Source organism: Erigeron canadensis, chromosome 2 (genome assembly GCF_010389155.1).
Source record: "Erigeron canadensis isolate Cc75 chromosome 2, C_canadensis_v1, whole genome shotgun sequence".
NCBI classification, from domain to species: domain Eukaryota; kingdom Viridiplantae; phylum Streptophyta; class Magnoliopsida; order Asterales; family Asteraceae; genus Erigeron; species Erigeron canadensis.
The window spans coordinates 45,110,077-45,126,610 of NC_057762.1; the positions used below are offsets into that span (position 1 = coordinate 45,110,077).

The 16,534-nt window shown below is 31.6% G+C and overlaps 1 protein-coding gene across 1 annotated transcript; it reads right to left on the minus strand.

Annotated features, from left to right (window-relative positions):
• Positions 1-2,321: 2,321 nt before the first annotated feature.
• Positions 2,322-5,567, minus strand: LOC122589335. Its single transcript, XM_043761623.1, has 6 exons — positions 5,398-5,567; positions 5,164-5,296; positions 4,517-4,620; positions 4,266-4,410; positions 3,945-4,085; positions 2,322-3,581 (listed from the first exon to the last, which is right to left on the minus strand). Exons 1-6 carry the CDS (start codon positions 5,436-5,438, stop codon positions 2,472-2,474), a joined length of 1,674 nt encoding a protein of 557 aa, XP_043617558.1. The 5' UTR covers positions 5,439-5,567; the 3' UTR covers positions 2,322-2,471.
• Between the last annotated feature and the right edge of the window lie 10,967 nt (positions 5,568-16,534).

Sequence of the window (16,534 nt, forward strand, 5' to 3'; positions counted from 1 at the left end):
TATTTTCTTTGATTCCAGGTAATCAGTAGGAATATATTTTACAGTAGTTGTTAAGAACATCGATCTTAAGCCCATGATATTTCAACCAACACCAATATTATTTTTTATTTTTTTGTTAAAGAAAAGCTTTAGCTATTACGGAATGATTGATTGGGTGGCATATTTGACAAATATATTGATGTCCCTCTCATAATAAAAAGACTAGGTTAGGGTATAGACAATTTGAATGGTGTTTTAGAGCATGCGGTATACCAGCCCCCGGGGAAACCAGAGGTGGCACATTTGGTTCCACTATAAGATCAACATTCTCCCATCCCTTGGTCCTGCTCAAACCCAAATCACTCGTTGCCTGCTTAACTTTTATCCCCGTATGCTTTATGACATTGTTCAACCGACAAGCAGTAACGTAACCAAGATTTGATATTAAACAGGGTTGGTAATTGTTTAATTGGGAGGAGTCAAATAAAAATTGTTAGTCGTTCTATTTTATATGGGTTAAAATGTATGAAGTGTACGCTCATATAAATCAATATGTGTGTGAGACCAAAATAGCGGAGACTTATCCCCCTTACCGGGTCCCATGGCGCACTCGTGGCGGTCACATTGATATGTCATATCATATTTTGAATCTTGACCTTTGATTTTAATTCAAAGGTCATAATTTTTCTAACTTAACTCAAGTTATGGTCCTAACTTGAGGGAATCTACCTTCTCCTTTACCGAGTACATGCAATAGAGTGAATGCCATAATGTCTCATTGTGAGGAATTGATGGACGGGCAATAGGGAGCACATAACTAAAAGAGAAAAAATAGTAAAGGTAAAAAGGTCATATTTTCTTTAAAAAAAATTAAGTTACTTATTAAATATGTTATTTTTAGTTAAAGATCATACTATCATTAAACAATGACTTTAAAAATTCAAACTAAGACACTTTTGATGGGACGGAAGGAATAATTAAAAATGTTATTTTTAGTTGTATGTATTGTAGTTTTAATATAATTAAAGTGGGGTCCAGATGGTACGTGAATGGTTAAGGAGAAAAATATAAGGTGAAAGAGATGAGAAGATCATACTAATGTGGTAAGAAAAAATGTAAGCGAAAAAGGTAAACGGTTAAGAATGATCTTAATGGCTAAATGGTGAATACACACAAGCAAATGAACAACTTAACAAGAAATAATGTACGTATTCATTATGGACCACTAAAAGTGTCATATTTTGAATTTTAAAAGTCTTTTCTTTTAAACTTTGACTTTAAATATTTTTATTTGTATCATATAACACTCGATAATATAACAATTGATGAACGATATATATAAATTAATTGAGTTTAATTACATGTGTTTTCTTTGATATAAAATTTCATTCTTTATTATAAAACACAAATAAATACATTTATAATCAATATCTATAATACCTATTTTTATATTAAGTAATTCTACCTTTGAATTACCAGATTTGCTCTTGGACTTTTTTGTTTTTTTTTTCTTTACGTAACTACCCAAAATCTCTAATGAAACAGACTGTCTTCCCCACTACTGCCGCCGCATTGCGCAGGTACCATGCTCGTTAAACAATAAAGATTTTAAAATTTCAAAATAAGACACATTAATTTGGATGGGACGAGTATAAGTTGTATCTATATATTTGAAGGTATAAGGTCAAGTGTACACTCTTGTTCAAGTTCACCTGTTTCAAAGTTTATAGAAAGTTTTAAAGTTTAAGGAGATCGAATACATGGTACTTGTTTAAGGTTCCAAAGGCAAATGTTTCAAGAAGTTTTAAGTTCAAATTTTAATGAATTATTGAAGTTGATAAGAAAACTTATAATAAACTAATGAGAGATTTTTTTTTATGAATGAAGTGGTAGTACACTAGTATCGGAAGGGGATTCCCTCAAGTTTTCCCAACTTGACTAGTCAAGTTAAAGGAACTTGAGGGAATCCCCTTCCACTAGTACCTAAACAATTAAGTTATACTTAACCAACAAGCTAGGGGATGGTGGGCTTTAATTAGGAATATTTGTAATAATGAAATTATTGATGAATCATATTTGATTGATAGTTTTTCTAATAAGTAAAGTTATACCACTAAAGACAAGCTAATTGAGAATAATCTCAGTTAATTGTCCAGCATTAATAATCAGAGCCTTGTTCTAACCTCCAAATTAGTTTATGAACCTAAAAATCATAGAAATAACATCATTTTAGTACTTTTGGTCTTTTCTTGCTGGCCAACAGCTTTCATGACATAATCTAACACCCTATTTCTAGCTGGAGCATACAGGTTTTGATTTAACACATGTTGAACAGTTCGATATGGTAACAAGTAACTAAAATGATACTTGGTAAAAACACCAATTCTAGTAAAATATAACAGCAAGGAGCTGATACAGGTGAAGAATGCTAGAAAATACTACCGTAGCTAGAAAATAGTACCGTAATATATAAGCCTACAAGAAACATGACTCTATGAATTCGCTCTAAGAGCTGCTAATCGCGCTACAAATTCATCATAATCAGGAAGTTTAGGATGCACATGACCTTGTGATTTCAAAGCAGAATCCGCTTGATAAGTTGTCGCCCTTGAAAGTCCCTTTCTCCCCTCTGCTGCCACACTGGTATTCAAAGGTTCAAGGGGAAGTGAACCTGAACGCGTTGGAGCAGGTATTTGCGAGGGTTTTTTGCTGCAGTGTGACAAAAATTTATCCATTTTTCTCTCTAGGTCATCATCTATATGATCATGATCAAGATTTTCACCCTTCAAAAGCCTGGTACCTGGTTTTGGAATTTCACTGTTTACCTGAGAAGAACCTGCAACTGGATTAAATGGTCTTCGATTCCTCACTGATCTTGGTACTGGTTTACTAATACTTTCAGACTCTTCTTCACGTATGCTATTTCTCTCTTTAAACTCCAGTCCAGATATCTTTTCTTCAGCTGAACACAATGGCTTTTTGCTTAAATCTGTTTTAATGTATGGAGGACCCATTGACCTTAAGCCATAGTATTTCCTTCCTTCGGGTATATCACTTTGAAGATCTTCTCTGCCAGAACCAGAAATTGTAGAGATTGTTGCCTTTTTGGCCGACTCAGTTTCAATGTTAGGAGAAGCCATTGATCTGAATGCATAATCCTTTCTTCCTTCGGATACATCCTCCAAAGCACTATCATCCGGTCCTGTACTGTATTCTGGACTAGTTGTGCTCTCACTGCTATAGCTAGTGTTTCTCGACCAATAAGGAGATACGCGGCCATGATCATGTTTTTCTTCCTTTTTTGTTGCAACCGCAGCCCTTGAATTGTAAAGCAAACTGTTTCCAACAGCCGGTTCAGGGTGTCTGTGCTCTTTCTTCTCAACTTCAGCCCTTGGTTTATTTGGAAAACTGTTTCTAATAGGCGGGACCACTTGTTTTTCCTCTATCTTTTCAACTGCATTCTTATCTTCAAGCCTGTGGTCCTTCTTTAAGAAGTCAGTGCCATTCTTCAATTTTGTTTCTTGAATGTTTCTTTCCAAACCATTTTGATGGTGGGTTTTAGGTGATGTATTGTTTCTTCCGTTGCTATATGGAGACCAATCCTGCGAGATGTTTGTATGTTAGAGGTGGTAAAATGGGAAAGTTGGATAGAGGGTCATATTTACTATGTTTAGTATAGGTGGATACGGCCGAGTTTAGGCTGACCCAAAAACTTCTTTTAACTGCATTATAGGTAATAAAAGTGTTGGTCGTGATCATGAAAACAATTTTATTACGATTTACTATTCTAAATCCTGGAAGAATGGAAGACAGTTTAAAAATATGTATGCTTTCACCTATAGACATCGAGCTAGACCAATTTGACCCGTTCCCTTTTTACCCAAGTTCTATGAGCTGGCCCATTTGAAATACTCTTCGTCCAACAATGATAATGCTAACAGTTGAAAAGGAGAGAGACGATTTACCTGTACAGATGGAGGCGGTTTGTACAATTTAACTTCCAAAGCCTTAGAATCCCACTTTATTTTATAATCCACTGCAATCTCTTGGATCATTTGAAGCTTGATTTCCTTACAAGGAGGGTCTGCCTTCAAGTTCCTGACAAACTAAGAAGATAATTTTTCCCTTTTTAGTTTTAGTTCTTTAAAAGCTGCGATAAAAATACACACAGAGCTAAAAAAAAAAACCCATGTTTTGCCAAGCTAGTATTAAATATAGAACCATGATTAATAGCTATACTATTAATAAAAAAAAACATATTTTGATAAAGTAATTGCAAGAAGCACCTCTTGGTTGACATAAGGGTCAAGACAATTCCCATATCTATCAACGAATAAACCTCTGAGTTCGCGCAATTCTGGCAAGTCAGCAAATCTTGCAGCTGCAAACATCAAAGTTGATATAGCTTCCTTACATTCATCAGGGCATTCCCTACAATGTGACATAAGAAATTGCTTTAATATTCACAAAAATCATATCATCAACCTTGTGTGTACTAATATATAGGAGTATTGAAGATCTATATAACTAGATTTACCTCTGTTTATTCATGGCTGAAAGATTACTTAAAATGAACAAACACCATTGTTCAATAAATTCATAACATGATGACAGATTCACATCAGCATATAGTTGCTCAACCTGTTTCCATAATAACAAATTATCAATGATCAATCTTGAATTTCTTGCCAAACTATCTATAATGCATCAATCATCAATCAAACTATCTGGTTGAAAAAAAGATACTAATCTATCTACCTCCATCTTTAATTATGTATTTTCATTTTACATGTCACTTTTTAGCATGTCAACATTCACATCATCCACTAAAAATCAAACAAACACCCTAATTATTCACATGTAGGACCCATAAATGCAACATATATATTAAACATTGTAAAATTATAGATAACAGATAGTAACATTAATGTTTAACATGAAGTATACTATTGTCAAAGGTGGTCCACCTATATTCCAATTTTTTCTTACGCAACCAACCTTCAAAATTTAGACATAACAAACAAAAAAAATAAAACTTTTTTTCTTTTGACACAATCAAAATCCCAAAATCTTTCTAAAGATTACATTTTTTTTTAGATGATCGATAATGGGTCGGTTATCCAGATTTAAAGAACACGAATAAATACGAGTAAAAAAGAAAAGATGATATATATATATATATACCCTGCCATATGCATTTGATTCAAGCCCAGTTTTCAAAAGATCAGCAACATCATTCCTCAAAAACTTCTGCATTGCATTCCTTTTTCGTTTTATCATCTCGATTCGCTTCAACGTCATCTTGACTTCCGACTTGCTGATATATATCACACAAATATATATGTAAGCAATAATTAGAAACCCCACCAAAGTTCAAAACTTTTTGTTAAAAAGAAAAAAAGAAATTCAATTCATTACCATTTGGTATAAAACTTGCTCTTCAATAATGAATCCAACATCTTTACGTATAACTTGTGTCTGTATCTATCTATCTATAGATAGGTGTGTATGTATATGAACGAAGAATCAAGATTTGGAAGAAAAAGATTTATAGAGATTGAAATGAAATGGGAATGGAAAAGATTATTAAAGATATACATAAAAATGTATAAGATTATGTAGATATATTTTGTGTATGTATATATATGGAATTGAAAATATCAAGCTCTGTGTAAGCAGAGCAAGTATTAGAAAAAGAAGAGGAAACGGTTAAATTGTTAAATGGAAGAGAATAATTGACGTATATATATATAAAAATAGATATACGAGATTTAGTGTATATGTATTAATGAAAGGAAAATATCAAGGTTTGTAGAGGTATAAAAAGGAAAGATATAAATAAACAGTTAGTTATAATATGGAAGAGAATATTTTCAACTTTTATTTGATATATATGTAATAGATAGATAGATATAGAGTATATAGATATAGGAATGTATATGTATAGGTGTGTGTAACTGTGTACGGTATATATCATGGCAGAGAAGAGAAGAAAAGGGCAGAGCGTTACAATGAAATAGAAGGTGAAGGAATTGGGGGCACTGAGTGGGCAGCTAGTTTTACATATGGTGAGCTGTATATTTTTATTCGTTTTTTTTAAAAGAAAAAATTATATGGAATATGTGGGGCCTATAGTGGGGTCAAAAGGAATCGAACGGTGAGGATTGCGTAATGGGAGGTAGTGGGGGTACCGATACATATGGTGCGTGTAACACACGAGATGTTTTCTCCGCCGAATGTACCAACGGAGTGGGATGACACGTAAAAACAACACCCTCCTTTTCTTCTTCTTTTTTTTTTTTTAAATTTATAAAAAAGTAAAAATAGCTCGTCGTCCACGATAAATCGATAATACATACCAGAAAACGGCCGCAAATTAACCGTCGAGTTCTTCACATTTTTTTAAAAGATTTTGTTGTAAGGAGTTTGATTAATAAAATATTATCATACATTTAGGAAATTCTATGTTTATCTCATAGTTGCATTCTATAATAACTAACATAATACGTAATATATATCCAAATATTTTCTTTATTGATGTTGTCGGAAACTTTTAGTTGTTGTATGTAAGTTTTATATATGTAAATAATAACGCGATTGAGTTTGCTTACAAAAAAAAAAGTCTTCAATCGGGTACACATTTGAGAAAAATTCTAGAGATAAAATCATCAAATATTTTCTTTGGACTCGTGTATCTTCTCTACAAAAAGCACTCGGAAACACAAAGACAAATAAGTAATACCTTTATCTTCGGATTTCAGTATCTTGAGGTAATATTATGATGTAGCTTTAAAGTACGGGGTAATGCCCCCTATATTCTCAAATTTATTATGAAAAAAAGTGTTTTTTTATATTAGATAAACATGAGCTTTAGATAGTTTATTGTTACATGCCTCCATTCTAGATTTTAAAATGTCCTCTGTTTTGGCTTTTGAGCCTAATTTGATAACTCTTTACACTGTAAAAACATTTTAATATAACACTTTAAGGAGTCATGTGATATTCTGATGTATGTACCACGTTTGCTTAGCTATTAACATCTTTTTGAAAAGTTAAAAACTACTAAAATGATCTAAAATTGCTAGTATTTCAAAAACTAAATCATATGGTCTCATGAATTAAGTTTGCGTTCACGAAAAGTTGTTTTTGTTATGATGTTTTACTCAAATATGTAATATCGTTATTAGTTTTTTGCGTAACACGTCGAATCTGTAATTAACGAATTTATTTTTGCCCCTGATAAGTTCATTTTCTGGATCCGCCTCTGATGAGATAAGTATCCTGTAATAAATTTTGAACGAATGTCTATAGTAGGAAATAACTAAAGTTATGTGTATTGTATGTTAACAATTTTAAAAAATATTTATTGTATGTAAGAAGACATACGTGGCAACCATATAGAGGTGCCACTTGTTTGATTTTAATTGGTTGAATACATTTTCTTACATACAATAAACATTATTTTCGAGTTGTTTACATACAATACACACAACTTTAATTATTTCATACTACATTCGTTCAAAGTTTGTTACATTCCAAGATACTTATTCCTATTATAATGTAACTACATCAAAAAGTTGCGTATTTTTAAGGCCAAGATATTGAAAACGAATAAAATTTATCATTAACAAATATATACGAGTATTCTGCAATACTTTAAAAAAAATAATTTATACTCCAATATATAATCATTCACATAATTGAAACAATTTTTTTTATTTTTTTACATTAATAAAGCTTTGAAAAGCATGTGATTCTTTCTAAAAGCTTGTACGTATAGTAATGTAAAGAATAATTACATACTTTTTAAATCAATAAAAAGTGTTGGATGAAAAAAATGCATAGCTTTAAACAATTTATTATGTGAAAAAGGTGAGAATCGTATGCCAAATGTGTGGCTAAAAGATAACAAGTAATTGGCAAATGATGGAAAAGAAAGAGTCCATAAACTGAGCTGTTGAGATATCAGGGTACCTCATGGATTATTATTCAACTTAAAAATCATGACATTTATATCTTTTCAAAATATTGACCAAGTGTGGAGCATATTGCAAGGATAGATTCCAAATAGATTGATTATACATACTTCAATTCCTTTTGTTCAATATGTACAAAGATAGTGTCCAAAACGACATGGGAATAACGTTTCAACATCATTGAATTTCTTTGTCAACCCATGCCGATTGATAACTTGGTTTAGAATGCATCATGTTACCTAATAATCTGAAAAAAACATGGTTTTTTGGTATAATCAGGGTCGGCTCAATAATATTATGGCAGCTCAATAATATTATAATTTTTTGAATCGTTAATTGTTGAAAAAAACATTATTTTTTTTGTGTATTTGTCTTTAGCTGACTGAATAACTTTTAAATGACGGTGATTTCAAGCATTAAATGTTTTTTCCTTTCTTTGTAAAGAATTGTTGAATCCCAGCTCTTCTAATTTTTCTCTTCTAATTTTCCTAAAACTGTATTTAACAAGACTCCTCTTGTACATAGTTCCTATTTACAATGGTACTAGTGATAATAGACAATGAAGTGGATAAACTTTCCCATAAAGCAAAAGGTACTACGTGTCCCATGAGTCAAACTGCTTGGGCTCTATTAGAAAAAGGTAGTGGACCATTCCACCTCAATAACCTGCCGCTTTGAGTTCGACGCCAGTTGTTGTCTATTCATGTTCCATTATTTTAATTCCTTGGCCAGCACTCAATCTGTTACTTGCTTCTCAATACTTACAACCAACATACAACCCAACCGGCCGTCTATATACATGTTTTGATGCCCAAATAAATTCGTTTGGATCTCCTAAAAAATGTTAAGTTAAGTTATAGAGATATTATATTTCAAACTTTTCATTGAATAGATATAACTATATAGGCAGAGACGGAGCCGGGAAATTTTTACAAAGGGGCAATTTTTAAAGTTATTTGTCATACTTATAACAGCCGTATTCAAGAATGAAAAAAAACAGGCCTTAGTTTGAAAATAGAAAATGGACCCTGAAAAGAATTTGTTATTTACACCGGGTCTAACACTCATATTTAAAAATACTAGTTTTTTTTTAAATAAATAATAACCAAACATATCGAACAAGGTCTTATTAAATGAAAACGTATTCAATCATATAATGAAAAAAACCCAAAAATTATACTTCTTTGGATATAATTAACTTTTATATATATATATATATATATAATTAATATATATATATATATATATTATCTACATTATGATATTTATAATTAATTGTTTGTGATAATTATATATTATAATTTGAAAGAAAATACATTTTCTATAAGCAGTTCCACTATCATGTACTCGTACTACACATTTACATACCCAAACACGAAAGTTTTTTCTTAAACTATACTTCATTCTAGCTATTAAAAATCAAAACAACTCGAATTTTTTAAATCTCTTAATGAAAAATTTTATCTTAAAATTAATGTTCGATGACCAATGACATCCAAATAATAAGTTTATGACAAATTGACAACGAAGGTAACATTTATATTTATTTCCTGCTTATTTTTTCTTACTTTTACAAAAAATTACAAATATACCATTTAATTTTTGAAAAATTACATTGTATAAAAATTAGAGTGGGGGCAGCTGACCAACTGCCCCCAAGTTGCAGTCGTCCCTGATATATATGCCTATCAACTAAAAGCAGCTTGTTTATATCTCACATCAATTTTTTTCACAATTATTGTTGACATTGACCCATAATTAGTAGTATATAACTATTAGGGGTGTACGTGGTCCGGTTTGGTCCGGTTTTGACTAAATCTCAAACCAAACCGGCATTCTCGATTTCAACATATTTTAAACTAAACCAGACCAAGTATGTTGTTAAACCAGATCAAACCAAACCATGTAAATCAGTCCGGTTTACCCGGTTCCACGGTTTCAAGATATATATTTTTTTAATCTCCAAATAAATTATGCATTTTTCGTATTAATATTTTTTTTTATTTTTTATCACACATATAGATATTAGTAACTCTACAATCTTAATATTAATAGAAACATTGATAAAATTACAAATACCTTGTGTTTTATACTTACAAAATATGAAAGGAAAAAATACATAAAAAGGGAACCTATTTACCTAAAATTTCTAAAAAAATATAACTTATTTTGTTTTCGTCTATTTAAAGGATACAATTTTTATAAATTTTCTAAAAAGGGGAACATTGTTAGTTTTTGACGACTGACACCCGTTAAGTGCCACGTCATCGATCCTGCTTATGTGGCATCCACTAAAACAAAGTTTAGTCAATCAAAGTTTATCAATCAATTTTCTTTGAAAATCAGTAAATAACTCTGAATCTGTATCTATATATAAATTTTTATGGCAGAGGAAGTAAAACTTTCCAGTGGCCATGGCGTTAACGTTGATGAACGAGTATCTGAGTGGGAGCTAGGGTTACCGAACTTCACCGATTTGACTCTTTTATCACAGTCGTTGATCTCGCAGAGATGTTATCAGCGCTTAGTATTACGCTGGAACCCTACCGGAATATGTATGACGTCAATCGTGCTTCTCAAGACACTCTTTCTGATATTCGAGGTGATAATTTAAATTCAGTTAGTACTAATATTAATGTTAATTATAAAGGAACTAAAAGTGTGGTGGATCTAACTGATTCGCGGAAATTACGGAGATTTAGTTACGACGGAGACGGCGACGGTGACGCGGTGGAGGAAATTGATAACGAGTCAGGTATGGTGACAGCGCAATTGCATAAGCGATTTATAGAAGTGGTTGGACATTTAGGGATATAAAATGCGTTTCTGAAAACAATTATGAATTTAATGAATGTTGAAGAATTAAGTAGAGAAAATGATGCTAGTCATTTACAAAAGTATAGATTGTATTTGAAAAGAATGCAAGGCTAATCATGTTCCTCCTCAAGAACAACAACAACAGCATATGCAGATTCCGGCTTCACCGATGGTTAATTTTCAATTTTTATGTTCCTCCGCCATTGCAACTCCAAGATTCCTCTGTTTCTACCATTAACCACTTATTTGTTATATCTTCCATTGATTAATCTCACATACACACCTCAATCTGATTTCGTGATCAAGTGACGCCGAATCCACTTGACGTGGGTCTTAACTCCGTATAGGTTTGCCAATTTGCAAGTGAAAAACTGGTCAATTGATGGACTTCCATCTTGAGGGGACTTGATGACCGTTTCTTCAACTTTACAAATTGATCAACCCCAAATTTATTATTTTAGTGAATGCCACGTAAGCAGGATCGATGACGTGGCACGGGTGACGTAGCACTTAATGGGTGTGGGTGTCAAAAACTAATGATGTTCCCCTTTTTTAGGAAATTTATAAAAACTGTATCATTTAAATAGACGAAAATAAAATAGGTTCTCCTTTTTAGAAATTTTAGGTAAATAGGTTCCTTTTTATGTATTTTCCCAATATGAAATATTAAAGGTGATGGGGGACTTAAGGCTTAATATTTTTATCTTTGAGTGAAATATAATGAAAATGAAGCTGAAAAGATAAAAAGATAAAGTGAAAATGAGAAAGTATGAAAGTAAAAGTAAGTTTATATAACTAAATTAGTGTATATATATACATATATATTTTTGGTCCGGTTCGGTTTCTGACGGTTAACTCTTTGCTCCAATCGTAACCGGACCAAGGAACCCGGTTTTTCAAAACTTAAACCGTCGTACCAGACTTTAACAATTCAATTCGACCAAACCAATCCAAATAACTTAGTTTGGTCCGGTTTAATGGTTTGATGAACACCTACTAACTATGAACGCTTATGTTAATTTTGTCTTTCATCACTTTGCCTATGATGAAGGAATTCTTTTAGTGGAATAAGTACAACATTTATATCGGATGCAAACAAGTCAATTCAAAGTCATATTCAATTAATAGAGTTTGAGCTTGAATAAATTGATAACTCGACGAATATTATTTATAAATAAACCTTTCTTTTGAATCTTAAAAAAAACAACATTTTCTTGTATGTTGGTAATAAGGTTTTTTTTTAAAGTTTAATTTCCTTACGTGCAGGTAAAATGTTCAAATCTTGTGTCGTGCACTAACTTTGGTGTTCGAAAAAGAAAATAATAAAACTTAATTAGATATATACTGTATAAATTAATCTAGCTCTAAGGGTGTTGGCATCACCCGCGTGGAAGGTGAGTGGAAGCCCCGACCACGCGTTAATCATCGCCGCCAACGAATTTCCACCCACTCGTGGTGTGTTTTGCGTCGAACTTCCACTCGCGTGGAAAGTGGGTCGAAGATGACCGTTGGAGGTAACGGCTAGCTAGGTACTTGTTTTTCTTTTTCTTTAAATACTATCCCACCTTCTTCTATTTAAAATCACACACACATTTCAAACAAAAACACACATCAACACATACATCAAACATCAAAACAAACTCATTTTCGCAAATGGCTAAACGATTTGGAAAAACGGTTTTACTAGATGAGCCGTTTGAATGGTCCGACGATAGTAGTTTGGAAATATTTGCGGACGCGATTGAGGACGATGGTTAAAGTTCTACGGCAAGGTCAAGGCGTAAAGTTGTTAGCCGCAACCGTTGGGAAGCTGGAGAAAGATTGTTTTTTTTTTTTTTTTTAATGTTTGTATGTGTTTTAGTTTTATTATTATGTTTTTAGTTATGTTTATGTAATGGTTTATGTTTAATGAAATTTTAATTTTAAAAATAAAACTAAATTTGTAGTGAATGATGGGTGAGTGGTGGCAATGCCAACAAATTTGAGTGAGTGGTGAGTGAGTGATAGATTTGATATGGCGTAATGTGATTGGTTAAAATTGAGTGGTGATTGAGTTACCATCACCCTAAAGTATGATAGTGTTTACAAAGTATATACCTTTCCACGATCGACCAGCAATTGTCCAATCAGCAAAGCCCTTTTTCATGTCTCATACGAGTACGCACTTATATATCCTTTTGCACATTTTAACTTTCTTTTTGAAACCTGGAATATATTCTACAAAATATGCCATCAAGCTTTATGTACTGTCTGATTTTTTTATTGGTCAATTCTACCATCACTCCCTTTCAATATCCAAATAAACCCAAGAACACCCGGTCGTCCGGTTATTTGAATGAATTCCTTTTCATGCAAATTACCGATTTACATATACTACTATATAATTACTCAACTTTGATGAGAACTCTATTACAAGATTTTAGCTTCAATTCTTTTTTCTTTTAATTACTAGCTAGTCAAAACATTAACGTATTGAATGTTTATGCTAATAATTAAAGTGTTTTTATTACAAATTAAGGATATGCTCACTAGACTCTATAAAACAAGTATTGTTTGAGTATATACATAGGTTTGTATTTGTATAGTAGGTGAAAAAAGAAAATAAAAAGTTACATTAATTATTAGATTTACCCCGATGATCCACAATTTAGTTTTTCAGTTCACCCTTAGCCATCGGTCGAGAATTCTTTTTGATAACCAATGCTTATTATTTACATTTTAGTTCATCTCTAACCATCAAATGAAATTGGGAAAATTTTTCAATCTCTTCTTTTTATACGAAGGGGCATGTATATTTTTATGCACAGGTAACTAATATATTTTTTAAAATATTATTTTATTTGAGCCACATGTGGGGCGACTTTAAAGCTAGCTAGCACCACCACCACCACCACAATACTCAGTCCCGAACGTGTGATATAGACAATCTTAAGGGTAATCTACCTTAAAGACGATCATAAAGCATACGAACTTATTGTGGAAAAAACGAGGCCTACGTTTAATTATAACGAGGGAAAATGCTTGCGTATTGCGGTGGTGAGATGGTAAGGGTGATAGGTCATAGGAGGTGAAAAGTCATAGAGTGCAATAACTAAATGTTTTAACTATACGGGCTCTGCTCTCGCATTTAAAACTCGTCGAAAGTATATCAAATGACATCTCTAATGAAAGAACATGAAATTTTAAGAACACATATACAATTTTTATAATTTATCGATATACGGTTTTTGAGACAAAAGATTCTGAATGAATTAGATGAATAAAATGATTTATGGAGGAGAGGAAAAAAATGAGTGGTTAAGATTTGAGGAGTAAAAAGAAAATAAGTGGTTGAGATTTAAGGGTATTATAGATATATTAGCTAAAGATATTTAAATTAATAAATAAAAAAAAAAAAGTATTTTATGTACTTCAAATCATGAATTCAGATTTTCAAAAAGGTCAAAAATGCTTTATAGATATAGATGAATAAGAAAGTCGAAAACAAACCTACAAGAATTTAATACAAGTGTCAATACAACTTATTTAGAAAATGAAACCCGGCCATCAATTATTAACACAAACATATTTACAGCAAGGTCGTTCGTTAACTTGTCGCACGTCGATATGATCTTAATTAATTAGTTTTAATTGCTAAAGATACTGTACAAATTAATGAGTAGTCTAAAATTTCATTTAAAAAAACATGATTTTTTAAAATGCACCGAAACTAAATAATTAAAGTATGAGTAATGATCAATCGCCTCATAATTAATAGGATCGTGACATGTGGAAAATCAGGGGGGAAATTAGAAAAGAGAATTAGTGAATTACATGTGTTAACAAGTGGATTTATTAGAAGGATTGGTTAGGATAATTTATCATTTTCCTTAAAAAGTATATATGAATCGGTTGACAGAATGAGAGACATTTAGTACTGAATAATGGAGGACGCATGAAGAAGGTGATCACATCAAATTATATATGTTGTGTGATGGAGTGGTTTTAATAATTAGTGCAAAAGAATTGAAAGCAGTTGATAAGTTTGCCAATTAATATATATTTGGCATCACTTTTTGCGTATAAGTTACACCAGCTGCATATATACTACCTTAAACAATTGTATTTTTTCATATGTTATTTTTCTGATCACATGTTTTTAGGTATACTTACGTCTTTATATCAATGCACCCACGTTAGCTTTTTTGTCAAAAGTAAAATTAACCAAACCTGGAGCATTTGCATTTCCAAAGCAGGTAAACTTATATGGTGTAGTTACAAGCTATTCATCATATATAAACATTTGTTTTGAAAAGTGATATCTGTAAAATTACTTTTAAAAGATGTATCACAATTATGTATTACCGGTTTGTACAATCAGTTATATAATATGTACATTGTATTACATTAATTGAAAATGGTATTACAAATATCATTTTCCATTTGCTTTGAAGATTGGTTGTGATTATAAATTAATGATGAGCATAAAATATGTATATTTTAAACTCAGGTTTTAAACAATCAATTTAATTAGATTAAAATTGTACACAACAGTAAAAATTAGTGATGTTTCAGAACTTGTAGTATGTATACATTAGGCGTGACTTTTGATTACCGTATAAAAGTTGTAAAATACGGAATACCTTTTTTAGATGATATCTAAAGGTTATAGAAAAGATTTTGACTAGAAATTTTCGAATGAAAAGTCCCAACTCGATAGTAATAGTCGGTTGTTTAAACCAAATCTCTCTATTACAATTTACAAGTCAAACTCGAGTGTAGTCTAGTGGATCATTGGCAATATAAACATTAATTTAACAAAATACACTTTTTATTCAATTTTTATTGTTCAATTCTATCTATTGTTTAATTTCATTATTTACTTTGACCAAATTACATTAACTTTGTTTACCTTTTTTTTTAACAACTCTTGTTACTATTACACCATTCATTATTTACCGTAATTACTTTTTTTAGCGGCATTCTTTTCTACTGCTACTATTAAATTACGCGTATGCCTGAAACCAGAATTCTAGAAAAACCCCTATTAATCCACTCTCACAAATGTGAAAAGTGAGACTCGAACCCAGGTGAATCCTCCCAAGGTCAAAACCTTACCAATGGACTTTTAGATTTTTACTTTTTCATAAATGAAAGAGTAGAAATGACATTTTATGGATTTAAACATTCATTAATTGCATATATTTTTAGATTATCTTTTTATGTTTGTATATAGATACTTAGGTCGGTTGACCAGGTGTATCTTCTAAATCCACTATGTGAGCCACGAATGTGAGTTTTCCTAAAGGTCTCGGGTTCAGTTTTGGGGTTTCTCATCTCAAGGTATTTTCCATGAGGGGGGTTGAAGGTCCAACAAATAGTTGGTTAAAATAGTCTTTAGCACGTCTGAATCGAAACTAACTTTACAAAATAAACAAATAAAAATAAAAATAAATCGGGACCATTTAATTATATAGAAAAATAAAAACATTAAGTGCAATAAAAACCCATGACCATCATGTCTAATCCACATGGGCCATGATATTATGACCCAATAGGCCCATTTTGAGTTGGGAATGTTAAGGCCTTAAGGGCATATTTAAGTCAAACTTTTACACAGACGAAGATTAAAGATGAACTTTTCGTGGGCTTTTGGGTTTTTTATATGTTTTGTGAACTTTGTCACTTTGTGTATTACTTCGTAAAATATCAATTAACTAGAGATCAATATATAGGGACAGAATTACATTGAAGATATACATAGCATAAGTTACAAGTCCTCT